Here is a 16,392-nt window from a genome sequence, read left to right as displayed (position 1 = left end):
AGCAGATTTGGAGGTGAAGATCAGGAGTTTGGTTTTTAGATTCTTAATGGATATCTAAGTGGGGCCATCAAGTTTGTACTTGAATCTCTAGCTTTGGAGAGTTCGTGGGAGAGGTCTGGAGTAAAAATACAAACTTGAATATTAGTTGGTATTTAAAGCCATGCTGTTTGATGACATTACCAAAGGTGTTAATTAAGATAGGAAAGAGAAGAGTCTTAAGACAAAGCCCAACATTAAGAAGTCAGGGAAATGAGGAAGAAATTGTAAAGAACACCAAGATAAAAGGAAAACCAAAAGAATGTGTTATCCTGGAAGTCAAATGGGGGAGGAAAGGATTTCAGGGAAGAACAAGAGATTAGTTAGGTTAAGTAGTGCTAAAACATAAGATGAGGGCCAAGACTGGACTTGCGTAAAATGTAGGTAATTGGTGACTTTGAAAAGAGCAGTTTCAATATTGCAGTAAAGGAAAAAGCTTAAATGGGATGGGTTCAAGAAAGAATGAGAGAAAAGAAACTGGAGATCACTGGTACATACAAACCATTTCAGTAGTTCTGCAGTAAAGGAAAGAAGAGAGAGGGAGCTAACTGAAAGTAGTTAAGGGAGGATTTTTTTTTTTAAAGATTAAGAGCAACTACAGCTTTTTTTGCTGATGAAAATGCTCTAGGAGAAAAGGAAAAGCTGATGAGGCAGCAGAATGAAGGAAGAATGGCTGTAGCAATGTCCTTGAGTAGGTAAAGAGGTGATGAATCTAGTCCCCAAGTGAATGGATTGGTTTTAGTGAGGAGCAGGGGCAGTTTATTTATAGTAATAGTCTTAAGAGAGAAGGACAAGTATACAGCTTTATTCAGATAAGAAGGTGGATATGCTGGTTAGAACTTGTTGAAGTTTTCTTGGGATTACTTTTCTTAATAGGGTTCCTGGGCTCCCTCTTCACACTTACATGATTCTAAATTCAAAATCACAAGATATAAACCAGTAAGTGTACAGTGAAGAGTTTGTCTTCTACCCATTACCTATTTTTTTTCTCCCGAGGCAATGAAAACTTTGTTTCTTCTAGATATATTTTATATATATCCTGTAGCTTTTAAGCCACTTAATTAAAGGTATTCACCAACTTATTAGATAATCTTGTGTCTTATAATACATTATTCAGAGTTTGAGGTCACTTACTGGTTGGTTATTCATGCTAAATAAATGGTGATCTCTATACTTATTCCTCTATAATTATATCCTAACATTATTATGACTGTTTTGTGAGCCTTTGTTTTAATTTTCTTGTCAGGCTTCTTTTAAGAAAAGATTATCTGTCCCTCACAGAACATACTTTAAAAATTTAAAGGGTTATAGCCCCTCATTTGCTGGAAACGTTGTTATTCCACACACTTGACTAGTCTTATAAAGTAAAATGATAATTTTTTTTTTCATTCTTGCTAGCTTTATGTATTAATATTGCTCATAGTGGACTACCTGCTTTGAAACATACATATTGAAACCAAGTTTTCTTTTTTATTTTGGGAAGTAAGTATTTTGATATTTAAAGAAAAATCATTGAGACATTTCATCTGTGGACTAAATAACTCCAATTTTTTAGATTTAATGAATATTCAGATACTTTTGAATTCTGATCAGATTTCTGCAGCTTTCAATTTTTAACCTTTATTTTGACATTATTTGACATTATTTCAGACTTACTGAAGTGTTGAAAAAATAATACAAAGAATACCCATATACCCTTCACTTATATTAATATTTTGCCACATTTGCTTTATCTTTTCTTTCTCTGTATCTGAGAGAAACTGAAAGTGGCTCCTCTGTCCTTTTGATGTGTTCCTGTCATTCACTGAGCACTTATTTTCTGGCTCATCTTACACTTTTCATGCTCTAGATCCTGCTCCATTTCTCTGAGGAACTGTAGTTCCTTTTAATGGTTTTCCAATTAGTATTTAGAAACCATTATTTGGGCACTGGGTGTGCTCACTGCTACTGGGGTGTTTTTGTTCTAAGTCCTCTCTATGGACAGAGCTAAGAAATAAGCAAATGTATATACATACATGCACACAAGTATATCTGTGCCTTATTTCTAAATCTGTTTATCTGTATTAAAACTCAAGAGTTTGTATTGGTACTTCTGGTTCTAGTCCAATGCCATGTGTTCATTCTGTATTTTCCTGTTCATGTATTTGCAACTTCTTTCTCTGACAGTGAGAAATCTGGCTTCTGTTATTTACAATCTATTTACTTACTTGCTCAATCCTAAAATAACAGAAAATAATTTCAGAATTACTAACTCATGCCTCTGAAGAAAGAAACTACAATTCATTATTTCTTTAGAGCTCTTTTGTCTTTAGTCTTTCATTGTAATCAAATATTGTTTTCCAACGTTACTTAGATTAATTCTTTTCCTCCCCACTCCTTTCAGTATGATTATGTTATTCACTGGAAATATAGGTTGGTTCACTTGTTTCTGTTGTCCCATTTTAAGTTGTTTTTTCCTCTCTTATTCTTATTGATTTTATCTGTTTCATTAATGGTTAAAAATTAATGGTTCCAAAACTATATACTTAGATAACTATATCTTCTTTAGTTATTTCTCTTTCTTTCTTATACAGAAACTATCGTACTATGATACTCCTTTTCACTTTGCTTTTCTACTTCATATTGTATCCTAAAAATCACAATACTTCAGTTTGTAGACTTATTTCTCATTCTTTTTAACCGTTGAATCGCATTTCATTGTAAGTTCATTCAAGTACTTTCTATACGGACATACAGTTTTTTAAAAATTTTTCCAGTTATATACACTACTACTACGATGAATAACCTGAGTGGGTTTTTTTTTTTTTAATCATTAGAGGAGTATCTTAAGTGTAAATTCCTAGAAGTGTGTGATTGCATGTGTAAAAGATAAATGTGTGTGTAGTTTATACCTTCTATAAAGATTGTACCAATTTGCATTCCTATCAGAAATGTATAAGCGTGGGGCGCCTGGGTGGCTCAGTCGTTAAGCGTCTGCCTTCAGCTCAGGTCATGATCCCAGGATCCTGGGATCGAGCCCCACATCGGGCTCCCTGCTTCGCGGGAAGCCTGCTTCTCCCTCTCTCACTCCCCCAGCTTGTGTTCCCTCTCTCGCTATGTCTCCCTCTGTTGAAAAAATAAATAAAATCTAAAAAAAAAAAAGAAATGTATAAGCGTATCTGTTTCTTCACACAGTTGCCAAAACAGAGTGTTTGCCAATTTGCTAGGTAAAAAATAACGTCTCATAATTTTACTTGGCATTTCTTTTATTATGAGTGAGAGAGTGATGTTGACCATTTTTATATGTTTAAAGTCATTTTAAAGTATTTTTTTGTGTGTATGGATTGTCTTTTGCCCATTTTTTCTTTCTAGTTTTTGGTCTTTTTTTTCCCCTTAAATTTTAAGAATTTTTAAGTGCATTACAGTGAATATACCTTTATCTGTTATTCATGGTACATATATTTTCTATTAGTTTGTTGGTTGTCATTTGACTTTGTTTAATGTGTTTCTCCCCACTGACGAATGATGATACTCTAGCTACTGATATTATTATGAGAAATAAACTGTCCTTTGTCTCTGTCCCAGGAGACTTGTGTCTTCTGCCCACCTCCATGAAGTTGAGGCAGGCTAGATTGTTAGCTTGCACGTAGAGTAAAATCTTGTACCCTTCATGCTCTTGACAAAGATTGATGTGTCCTTTTATCTATTTTTTAAAGATTTTATTTATTTATTTAACAGAGAGAGAGAGAGAGAGATCACAAGTAGGCAGAGCGGCAGGCAGAGGGAGGGGGAGAAGCAGGCTCCCCTCTGAGCAGGGAGCCAATGCGGGGCCTGATCCCAGTACCCTGGGATCATGACCGGAGCCGAAGGCAGACGCTTAACCGACTAAACCACCTAGGCACCCCTTATTTATCTATTTTTGTTTTCATTTTTTTTCCTGCAGGATTTGTTTCCTCTCTTGCTTCTTTTTTCCTTCAGAGTTTCCAAAGTTCCTTCATTTTAACCATTTCTGCCCCTGGCGTGTTACCTTTCTAAGACTGTTTCCCTTGCCTTCACATGCACTTTTAGTTCCCTTTCTTGTAGTCAGTGCTGTGATCTACCATTATGCTTTTCCAGTATTGTTCACGTGTGGAATGAACCTTCTTCTGATGATGATGGTTTTAGATCAGTCTTAAGTACACTGCTAGCTTTTCTCTTTTTCTTTCTCTCTTTTTCTTCTTGTTTTTTTTTTTTTTTTCAGAACAGCCCTTGGTGTCCATGGAGGCTTGCAGTGGGAGGGTGAGAGATTTTACAGAGATTTGGTGCTTATTTTTCTATTCATAGACAATTTAAACTTTGGACATTCTCTCCCTATTATGCTGAGGATGTGGGCTTATTTATTTTTCTTTTTGCTTTTTATTAAATTTTCACATGCTATGTGGGAAACTCAGAATTATGCTGTTGTTTCATCACAGCTACCCAGAACCCTCTCCTTCACAGCTTTGTTACATTATAGAATATAGATTTGAGCATGGTATACCATTCAATTTATAGGTTATTAAAAGATTGTTGGTCAGTTGAATCTAGCAATCACTATATGCAAGGAAATGATAACTGCACAGAGTTAGACAGCTTACTCTTTAAAGGTATTTTGCTCAATTTTTAAATAAAATGTCACTGTTTTAGTTCCTTGAACAGTTTAGAACCCATAACACATCCAGTAAATATTTCTTGATTGATATATCAATTTTTTCATATGCCACGAAATTTATTAAAAATAGCACAGTATGGATATACCTAGTGTAGTTTTTAATGCTTTATAGGAGCATATGATCAAAAGGTTTTTTCCAGCTCTCCAAATTCTGTGTCTTCCTTAGCCTTTGCTGTTGCATTTTGACAGTTTTTTGCCATTCAGTCTCCATCCACAAACCAGTGAGTTGATAAGGGCAGATAATTTAACTCCCAGGATTGGAAATTAGAAGCTAAAATATAGGTTATAAGACTTGCTTGTGTTGCACATGTAATCAAAGGAGAAGCTGAGAAAAAACCGACTTCTTAACTCTGCTTTTGTCTGAATAGCACTGAATAAATGGGTAGCTCATTCATTGTTCCCACGTCATACTTGAATTTTAACTTTCATGTGAAAAATCATATGTGGACATTTGGCCCAAGTAACTCATAAATTAGGATGAATTCTTGTTCATTTTCTTCTTGCTCAGAGTAATAAGTAGAAATTATATAGTTGAGGAGGAATGTTTTGAAAGGAAAGAAAAATGTAAGATGGTAGAATGTTTAGTTACCCAAATGTAAGCAGAGTCTTCTTGCAGGCATTTTACTTTTTGAAAATAATCACTTCTCATTTACTATCGGGAGGCTTTCTACCATAATATTTAACAAATGGTAAACACTTCCGAAGTTTATAATAAAAAATACTTGACTTTCTAGACTAGCTTAATGAGTAGTCTTGCCTGTCTCTTGTAAATGTCAAACTTACATAATTGAGTTTTGCTAGCTTCATAATATTGTTTATGGCATGACATGTTGTATATACACTCTGTTATTACAAACATTAAACAGATTTGTTAACAAGTGGTGGCAAAAGAACTATAATTCAATCTCTTTGTGAAATTCATTATGGAGGAGGAAAAATTGGACGTTTTCCTCCCTGTTAATTGACACATAGGACAACTTCATGCCCTGCTTTGATGCCTCTCATCATTAAAAAAAAGTCATATGGCAACAGAGGTATAATTCTGTGTCAATAAAAATTTACTTGCTCTGCATACTTCACATTAATTTTAAGCTCAAATATCGTTATTTAAAAGTTAAGAAAGGGTAATAGTGATTTGAAATACTCTGCACCAAGAAGCTATGTTGCAAGAATCGTGTTAGGTAGTTTTTTGCAACATATTTTAGGAAGTGAATGGAATTGAAAAAAAATTTATTTGTAACTGGTTTTCACAGAGTATTACTATTTCTTGAATTTACTTATATAGTTTTTATGGGACCTAAATAATTATTTTAAAGCAAATCAGGAAAAAATATAATAGAATCCCTTTCCAAATCATGGCAAATGAGCATGTTTTTGAAACTTTTTGTTCATTTTTACAGAGGAAGGAGGGTGGGAGGGAAATATAGATAGGTTGATCAGTCGTGTGCATATACAAGTACACCTTATAACCCAGTGCATAAATGTGTGTGAGCTATAGAGTCCAAAAGCAAACAAACCAAAAACCTACTAAGACATAAACCCAAATTCAATTTTAAACCCAAAGCTCTTTTTAAAGACTTTATTATTAGTAGTAGTAGTATTTTAATGTAATGAATTCTGACTTGGATGTTTTCAAAGGCATTTAATTTTTTCTAAATTGTGTTAATGACCACTGATAAGCTGTTGATAATTAATTTTGGTTGTAATAGTCTTTTTCAGGTTGTCATATACTAGATATGATAAAGAAAAAAAGTGGAATTCTTAACTTTTCTAATGTTATTTTAAATTACAAAATTTTAGCTGAATGTTGCATTTTAGTACATCATTCTTCACCAGCTAGAAAGACAGATGGATAGTGTGCAGTTTAAAAATCTGTGCAAATAGGAGGACAGATGGGTGGTTTAAATGTCTCCATGAAAATGTTTGTGTGGAGAGCTTGACTCCTGAAGTTACACTAAAAATTCCAAGTAATTAATTAGGAATAATAGAGTTCATATAAAAAGTAATATTTTTTAAAAAGTGACATAAAATATGGAATTAATTGAATTTACTACATAATTATAATTTTGAATTTATAATAAAAATTAACAAATTAGAACACAGTACTTAAATATTCTTGCCTGGTAAATGCTTGCCTTATTTTCTTCTTATCAACATGTAGACTCTAGAAAACTTCTTTATTACTTGGGATCAATTTGTCTGTGTAATTGTATATGACTTTTTGAACTCTTGTCAGAATTTGCCAAATTTTACTAACATATCCTTAAACTAGCTTAAAAATGATGAATGAAATTAAAAAAAGAACAACAACAAAAAAGGCCTGGAAAGGGCTGCTCTGGAGGCTTCTGAAGCAGGTGTTTGTGAACTTTTCTGTCTCATTCAGACATTAATGTGATTTGGCTCCCAGCCAAAACATTGATTTCAGTTTGGTTGGGTATTCACTTTGGCTCTTGGGTATTAGTTTCATATAGGAGTATAGTCCTGACTTGTGTGGATAGGGAAAAAAAGGGGTTGTTATTTTAGAGGGAGGCTCTGAGGCTGGCCATAGATGTGTCAACTGCATTGACACTCGGGGACATATTTTGAAGGATGCCAAGTAGCAATATTTATCAATAAATAAATATAGTATTCTATGTAAAAAACTATTATAGTGATTGAACATGTAGGAGAATGTGTTCCTGAGAATCTTAAAAATCATTCATGATTAGTATTATTGAAGTGATTTGTAGTTGTGAAGTTAAAAAGTTTATCCCTAGTACCATACAGATGAGTAAAAATTTCTCTAGGGATTTGTATTAACTGAGGCAAAAAAATTTATTGGTTTTTCAATGAAGATTTAAAAAAATTGAAAATCAGATATAATAGAATTTTTTAAAATCACAGGGCATCATTCATAGTAAGGATAGTAAGGATGCCTTTCGTGAGTTTATTTCAATTATATATATATTTAAAAATGGATATGGTTATTGGCTCATGACGTAAAATATATTATCCTGTGAGCTGTAGTCAAAAAATGAGAAAATCTACTTCTGTAGTGGCTCATGTTATTTTTTTCTGATCCCTTCAGATCAGAACTGAATTAATATATTTACTCCCATCCTTCCAGTCTGGTATTAGAACCTGTTTCCAGACAGCAATGAGAAGGGTTAGAATAGATACTCTGGTGATTAAAATATTTTCTCCTTGAGAAGTTCTTTATGTTATAAAGCAAAATAGGTATCTAGGGCAGCAATTTGCAGATAACTTGGGTAATTAGTAATATCCCCATGTGCAGGAACCAGCTCATGGACTATGGCTAGAGAATTATGCTCTGTAAAATAATTACGTGCAGCTCCCTAGAAGTCAGTGGTGGTTCTAGCACTTGGAACCACTAGAATTTGTAGGTGGCAGAGATCTACCAGTGTGCTGGAAAGATTGCCCAGCTGGTGAGCTACATGTGGTTCCTATGCCTGAGAGTCGGACGGGAGATGAGAAAGGCAAGGGAACTGTTCTTATTCTGTTGCTCTGCCCGTGCATATCTGAGGGTCTGCAGTCTCCCCTTTCCACAAAAACACTGACTTTTTCTCCTTTTGGCCCTGGGCTGGGGACATCCTACAACAGGGAATGCTTTTCCAACTCCTACCTATAGGGAATACTCAGATGGGTGCCAAGCTGAAACAGAGTGGCAGCAGAGGAGAGCCTGTGGTGTCAAAAATTCTCAAAAAAGATCTATTTTTGGGAAAAGATTCATTTGGAGGATTCTCCTTGGAAAAAGGACAAAAATTAATAAATATTTTGAAAAGTTTAATCCCTAAATCTAAATAATTGACAAGAAATGTTTGTTCAGTTTGCACCAAAAATTGAAGACCTGCTTAAAAATTTTATTTATAGAGTCATTTATGTTGTCAATCTGTAAATATTTTCTGAGTGATTTTAGTAAAGGCACCCCCAAAAGTTTTAGTTCATAATATTATCAATATCTTCTAGACTTCTCCCATATCAAGTTTAAATTTCTCTGCTTGATTTTCAAATCATTCACAACCTAAATTGCCCTACCTCTATAGACATACTGCCTTCACTTCCTTAAAACTTATTCTCTTTGAGCTTATTTCTTTGCTTGCCTATGTAATTTTGCATATTCTCTCCGTATTCCCCCTCACTATTCCAATTCACCAGACCAGGGGCTCTATGTTGAGGACTCGGTTTTGCTAGGTACTGAATTCCTCATGTTTAGCATAGTTCTGGTGGTGATCAGCTAATAAAATTCAGTGAATGAAAGGAAGAAAGGCAGAAAGGGAGGAATTATTGTCCGTTCTGCCTTTCTTATACCTGCCTGGACATGCCCCATGTTTGGTTTTTCTACAAAGCCTCCTCTGACTCCCCTTGTCTTTATTGATACCACAACTACAGACCTCAAAATTTAACATTATTTATAAACTTTCTTGTTTCTTTTGTTATACAGTCTATGTGCATTGTTGTTCCAATTCGGTGTGAGCTTCTTGAAAATGAGGATTATTTTTCTGTATAATTTTATAAAGTATTATACATTAACTTACATTCACCAAACATTTACTGTAATTTATGCCTCCTTCATAGCAGCCTGTGTGCACAGTACTGGCAAGTAAGTAGTACTTTACATAGAGCTGAGCATATAGTATATATTCAATAAAATTTTGTTGAGTATTCATAAAATGTGTGAGATATAAAATGGTGGTCGCTCAGTTTGCATATAGAGAAGATAAGGTTTCTTTATCTCTTTGTTAACGTTCTTCAATGTTTTCTTCAGGGAAAGAAACCGAAAAGGCCAAGGAACGATATGACAAAGCGACAATGAAACTTCATATGTTGCATAATCAGTATGTATTGGCATTGAAAGGGGCACAACTTCATCAGAATCAGTATTATGACACCACACTTCCTTTGCTTCTGGACTCCTTACAAAAGATGCAAGAAGAAATGATAAAAGCACTGTAAGTTACATTTTCTTTTTGGCATTTTAATTTAATTTAATTAATGTTATTTTCTCTCCTAGGTAAGCTTTTGGATAGAGGTTGTCTGTGTTTTGTGAACTTCATTATTGACCCAGCCCAATGTGTATTTCAGATCTGTTTTACCTTGGTCCTTCTTGATTTTCACTTCTGGTGTCCATTCAGCTTATTATCATCTCCTAAATCCTCCAGCTAGCCCTAAGAATGGTCCTTCTTTTTGTATGTTTTTATTCTACTCCCATTAGCTGGAAATTTAGGTAAAAAAAATTCACTAGTTGACAAGCGTTAAGAAGTGAATATCTATCTTTAGAGGGTTGTGTTTAAATATTGAGCAACTGAGAAGTCCAAAGGAAATAATTTTTTTAAGTTTTTAATTTTAATTCCAGTGTGATATTAGTTTTAGGTATACAATGTAGTGACTCAGCAATTCTATACATTACTCTGTGCCCATTGTGATAAGTGTATTCTTGATCCCCTTTATCTGTTTCACCCGTCACCCTACCACCTCCTCTCAGGTAACCATCAGTTTGTTCTCTTAGAGTCTGTTTCTTAGTTTCTCTCTCTCTTTTTTCCTTTTGCTCGTTTTATTTGTTGTTGTTTCTTAAATTCTACACATGGCTGGAATCATATGGTATTTGTCTTTCTCTGATTGACTTACTTCACTTAGCATTAGAGAGTTCTAGCTCCATCAAAGGAAATAATTTTTTGAAGGTTTATCTGCCAGCTTTTATTGTGTGAGGTTAAAATCAACAAATGTTTATTGAAGTTCTCCTGTATGTAAAACACACTGCCTGTGATTTGGCCACAATTTTTGCCTTCAAGGAGCTAACAATATACTTTGGGCAGTATGTCAAAAGCACACATGTTTACCATAGACATCAATCCAAGACAACAGAAAAAGATAAGCCATGCTTTGGTAGACTTCATCTCCTTCATTAGCTGGTTTAGGTGATCTCCCATTTTCCCAGTAAAAAGATAAAAAAGTGTTTTTAGTTGACTTGAATATGTAAACTTCTAATGGTATTGATTAAATATCTACCTAAAATATTTAATGTATAAATTTATTTACATATACATTATTTTTTATTAATTTTTAAAGATTTATTTAGAGAGAGAGAGAGCATATGAGTACATGAGTGGGGAGGGCCAGGGGGGAGAGAGAGGAAGAGAGAGAGGGAGAATCTAAGTAGATTCCCTGCTAAGCCCCACGCAGGGCTCCATCTCAGGACCCTGAGATCATGACCTGAGCTGAAATCAAGAGTCAGATTTTTAATGGACTGAGCCACCCAGGCACCCCATAGTTATGTCTACTTTAAATTAAATATTGTTGATTCAGAAATACTTCCTTTCCTATTCTCATTTCGTGAGTCATTATTTTTTCAAATTCTTCACATGAATCTTCAATAATGGCATCTTCATCATCACTAGATGTCTTTTTGAGACATAGTAGTTTCCTGTAGCATATTATCTTTAACAATAAATTATTTTAGATCTAGCATTTAAAATATTCAAGCTTGGTGATTTCACTGAAATTGAATTCCATGTCACATTCATTTAACAACATTAGGAGAATTCGTTTTTTAAAATTCCATTTGTCCTAAAGGTGGATATTAATAATCATCTCCACATCATATTATAGTATTGCTTTATGAGAGTTATCTAGATGGGGTCATTTACATTAATATCATTCAGTACTTTCAGGGATATTCAGATATTCAGAACCCCAGGGATATTTACTAAATCTGTTTTAAATTTCTCTGCCTTCCCCTTTTCTTTAAATTTTGTCAGGTGATTCCTGTAATCATTTCAAATTAGCATTGCCTGAAGCAGTTTAAATCTTTTTTTTTTTTTAACCCAAACAGTATTTGGCTTTTGGGAGAATAGTAAACAAGAGAGATTTTGTAAGAAATACTTTTTTATGAGTAATGATTTTGGAAAAGAAGAGCAAACTATGCCTTATATTTATTTGGGAAAAGGCAAGATAAGCCTATCTGTCCACACTCATTGTTGAGGCCGCTTTTGACCAATGGTATATTTTGACAGCATAGCATTCTTAAGTTGGAGATCAGGTCTTTGCTACAGCATAGTTTTTTCTTTTTGTATTCATTAGATAAAGCTAATATGTTTTATGACATTTTTCCTGTTGACTGGAGGTCAGGAGAAGAGATCTAGATGTCACTGAAGGTATAGAACCAGTTGAACTCTATAATTAAGTATAGAGGAAAGAGCAGGGGCCCAGGAGCAAGAGAAAACCAAGAGGTAGGACATTTGAGGAAGTAACAGCCAGAGAGAAACATTAAAGAGACGGGAATTGATCCACAGTTCCATGTGCTGGAATTGAACATTTCTATGTTCAGTCTTTAGAAATAGAAAGTGATCAACCTGACCTTACATTTTGAACATGTCAAATACATGTTGGAAAAGGTAATGTCTTATTCTAGATCATTTGCAACTATTATATTATGTCAAATGTAACTTGTTAATCTGTGCCTTTGTATAATCCCTTTACTGTCCAGGTATATGAAATAAGGTGGTGCATAAAATCACCATCTATAGATACTGGTATTACATTTCTTACATTTATTGTTCTGAATCCTTTTTCAGCCTGTGTTTCCCTTGAAAACTTAAAAATGTTGTAAAATTTTATTTTTGTTTTCAGAAAAGGTATATTTGATGAATACAGCCAGATAACCAGTCTTGTTACAGAAGAAATAGTGAATGTCCATAAAGAGATTCAAATGTCGGTTGAACAGATAGACCCTAGCACAGAATATAATAATTTCATAGATGTTCACAGGTATGTATAATATTTTCATTCTTCTTTCAGTATTTGTGACAGTATTATTTTTTTCTACCATATAGTATTTAGCTAAATTAAAATAAGATATTGAAGAGCTTGTTAGGACATACAGTATTACTGATTAATTTATCTGCTTTTAATTATTTTTAAAGTTCTTTCTCAGTGATAACTATTTAATTTATATAATTATTTTAAAAAATTTTTCAGTTGTTACTGTATCATTGCTTAAATCTGTATTTAATCCATGAAGTTATATATTTTTTCAACATTTGTATAATGATAATACTATGACTTTATATGTATATTAAATTTACGATGCATCAATTATTTATCCATGCATACTCATTACAATTGTGACAGGAATAAAACAGGTTAATATCCATATTCTACAAATGAAATTAAGGCTGAAATTATGTGACTAGATCTTGGTGCCTGGGGTTTAATTTGATTTATTCTATTTGTATTTACTTTATTTTGTGAACATAATTTTGGATAACAAATATTCTGCCTTTGGTGTATACTAAGATATATTATGATAGTATATTCATATTGATCAAAATTATTTGGCATGCTTTATTAGAACAACGGCTGCTAAAGAGCAAGAAATTGAGTTTGATACTTCCTTACTAGAAGAAAATGAAAATCTTCAGGCAAATGAAATTATGTGGAATAATTTAACAGCAGAAAGTTTACAAGTAATGTAAGTATTTAGAAAATCTGAACAGTTTAAATATTAGTGTTATTATTTATAGTTTTACTTTATCAGATTTAAAATTCCAATCTTTATTTTTTCCAAGTAATGAAAAGTAAATTAAAAATGAACTGATTGTTGTTTGGTCAGAAAGAAATGTTTTGAAAAATATATTAACTTTATTCATTGTGATCACTAATTTTGGTAATTCTGAAAATCAAAATTCTGTGTGATGTTATAGTCACTTGCCCAGTTACTTATATTGGAATAATGGTTCATTCTTTTCAAAACTTACTTACTTACTTATTTATTTATTTCCCATTCAATACTCAAAACTTTCTGGCAGAACCGTTTTGGAAATGAGAAGACTGAGTGGTAAAGAAGAAACTCATAGGTGTCAGAAGTGTTTAGTATAAAAATTTGACTTTTAATTGAATTCTTTTCTCTTTAAGCAGGGATGCCTTCTGTTATATGCTTTTAAATAAATTAGTTCTTCATCTTGTTATTGTTGCCTAATATTTTAAAGGAGTTTTGAGAAGTCTTAATGTGTTTTTAAGTCCTTTTCAAGTATTAGAGGCTATTAATAGTATATTTTTAAATTTAGAAAACATAGTTAATGGGGCGCCTGGGTGGCTCAGTCGGTTAAGCATCTGCCTTCAGCTCAGATCATGATCCCAGAGTCCTGGGTTCGAGCCCCATGTGGGCTCCCTGCTGTGCGGGGCAAGGAGGGGGGCCTGCTTCTCCCTCTCCCTCTGCCTGTAGCTCCCCCTGCTTGTGCTCTTTCTATCCAATAAATAGATGAAATCTTAAAAAAAAAAAAAAGAAAGAAAGAAAGAAAAGAAAAAAGAAAAGAAAACATAGTTAAAGCACTCTACTTTTAAATATTTAACTCAGGGGTCCCTGGGTGGCTCAGTTGGTTAAGCATCTGCGTTCAGCTGGGTCATGAGCCCAGGGTCTTGGGATCGAGCCCCATACTGGGCTCCCTGGTCAGTGGGGAGCTGCTTCTCCCTCTGCACTTTCCCCCTTATTCGTGCTCTCACACTCTTTCTCTTTCAAATAAATAGATATTTAACTCATCCCTTGATTTTTTTTTTAGGAGCCACACAAAGAAATATATTTATTAATAAGCACTGTATGTACTTGTCTTCTGGGTCAGAACCACAGCTAGGAATGATTATGCACTCATTTGTCTTCAGTATTGGACACGTGGTATCATCTGACCTGTTGGCACTTTACCTCAAAAGACTCAGCCAAAAGTCCCCATCTAATATAATTTAACAATCTCCTTTCTATTGTTCAGTAATATTTTGGTGTTACAAATGATTAACTGAGTGGTAGGATCCTGCGACTAACTCTTGGAAAGGGGTTTGATAACTTTAAAGTTGGGCAGGTGGGATGGAAGAAACTAACAAATGTTTGTTGAATCACCTGAACAAAATGAAGGCTTAAAAGTTACGGTGGATTGACTGTTGAGTGGAAGGGAGGCATGGGAGTACATTGAATTAGGGAGGTTTTTCTAGCAACCATATTGGGATTCTTGAAGCTATTCCCAAGTTTTGAAGTTCTTCACAGGAGTCTCACTTTGGATTTAGATATACACTTATAATGTTAGCTATCTTTAAACCAGTGGTCCTTACCCTGGGTGATTTTTGTCCCCAGGGAACATTTGACAATATCTGGAGACATTTTTGTTTGTCAGGTGGGAAGGTACTGCTGGTAACTAGTGGGTAGAGGCCATGGATGCTGCTAAATATCCTACAGTGCATAGGACAGCCGCCTACAACAAAGAATTATCTGGTGAAAATGTTAATAGTGCCAAGGTTGAGAAACTGCTGTAAACAACAGAGTTGGATTTATGGCACAAAATGGATAGTAGAGTTTCTCAATTCTTGTGCAGTGACAAATTTCATTTTTTGATTCCTGTGCTGCTTGGTGAAGGAATATGGCATAAATTACTCCTGTTTTTTTGATCATTGTATTGGTCCCAAGTAATTTATTCATTTAATCATCAGAATATATTTACTGTATATTTAAGGTTGCAAGGGTTAATACCTCCAAGGTATTTATGCTAAAATCCATCAATTTATTTTAATAAACACCAAGAAAGAATGAGCATAGAAATATTGGAGTATAATATGGTAAAATTAAAAATAGCTACCTGTTAAAAGCTTATGTAAAATAAGAGATTTTGTGACCAAAGAATAATTTGTTTTATTGCTTTTCAGGGTATAATGAGAACAACACTAGTTATGCGCATAAATCATTATTTCTTAATTATGGTGATGAAGCAATGAAAAAATGTAATAAATTAAGGATAATAAATCTTTGAAAATGTGGTAGAATATTTAATTGCTTACATCTTACTGAGGCAAAACTTTAGCTACATTTCACTGAACAGTGTCTAAATCAGGATAGGAGTTTAAGAGCAGGTTTCCCTTGAGAATTTTATTCCAAGAATGAGTTATACAGTGTGTTTATTGGCACTGTTAAAATAATCTAAGATAATTCCATTAAAAAATTTTATATATATATATACACATGTATGTATATATTTAATATGATACAAAGTCTTGCTTTTCTTTTACCATAATATTAGTGCTTTAAAGTTAAACTAATTTCTTTCTTAATTTATCAGTTTTGTTGTTGAATGTGCTGAAACATTATATCCAATAGAAATGAATTAAACAAATGAACAGATAGATAGCTTTGGAAAAATAAATACAAATGACCAATAGTCCTGTAACAATAAAGAAATATCCATTTTTAAAAAGGAAGTTATTCCACCTACCAGATTGGCAAGAATGAAATAATTTGATAATACCCACTGTTATGGAGGGTATGGAGAAATAAGCCCTCTTATAAAGTCTTGGCAGAAAGGTAAATTAGTGTAAGCTTCTTTGAGGATACTTTTGCAACATACATCAAAGTTGTACTTGCTCATACACTTTGAGTTGAAATTTTACTTGTAGAACTTTAGCCTATAGGTAAGCAAAGATCTATGTACAAGTGTAACATGGTGGATTGCCTGCTTCTGAATCCTTACAGTATGACATTACCTCTGTGAAACTGGACAGATTACTTAGTCCCTTTATGTGTCATTTTCCTCAAAAATAAAATGGTAATAATAATGGCCCCCAACTCATAGTGTTGTTGTAAAGCTTACATGCATGAATAAATGTAGAATACTTAGAATAGTATTCTAAGCACATAGCAAGTTCTAGGTGCTGGT

The 16,392-nt window shown here is 33.6% G+C and overlaps 1 protein-coding gene across 5 annotated transcripts in view; it reads left to right on the top strand.

The window, feature by feature from the left end:
* FER (FER tyrosine kinase) overlaps positions 1 to 16,392 on the top strand; it is a 418,533-nt gene that overhangs the window by 80,930 nt on the left and 321,211 nt on the right. For all 5 annotated transcript variants that reach the window (XM_036123015.2, XM_036123018.2, XM_078066948.1 and 2 more), the window contains 3 exons: positions 9,471 to 9,654; positions 12,332 to 12,469; positions 13,053 to 13,172. In XM_036123015.2, coding sequence (XP_035978908.1) covers positions 9,471 to 9,654; positions 12,332 to 12,469; positions 13,053 to 13,172 — 442 coding nt within the window. The remainder of the gene's footprint in view (positions 1 to 9,470; positions 9,655 to 12,331; positions 12,470 to 13,052; positions 13,173 to 16,392) is intronic.

Source organism: Halichoerus grypus, chromosome 2, assembly GCF_964656455.1.
Source record: "Halichoerus grypus chromosome 2, mHalGry1.hap1.1, whole genome shotgun sequence".
Lineage (NCBI taxonomy): Eukaryota > Metazoa > Chordata > Mammalia > Carnivora > Phocidae > Halichoerus > Halichoerus grypus.
The sequence above is the reverse complement of the archived record's forward strand: the minus strand, read 5'-3'. Positions and strand labels throughout refer to the sequence as shown.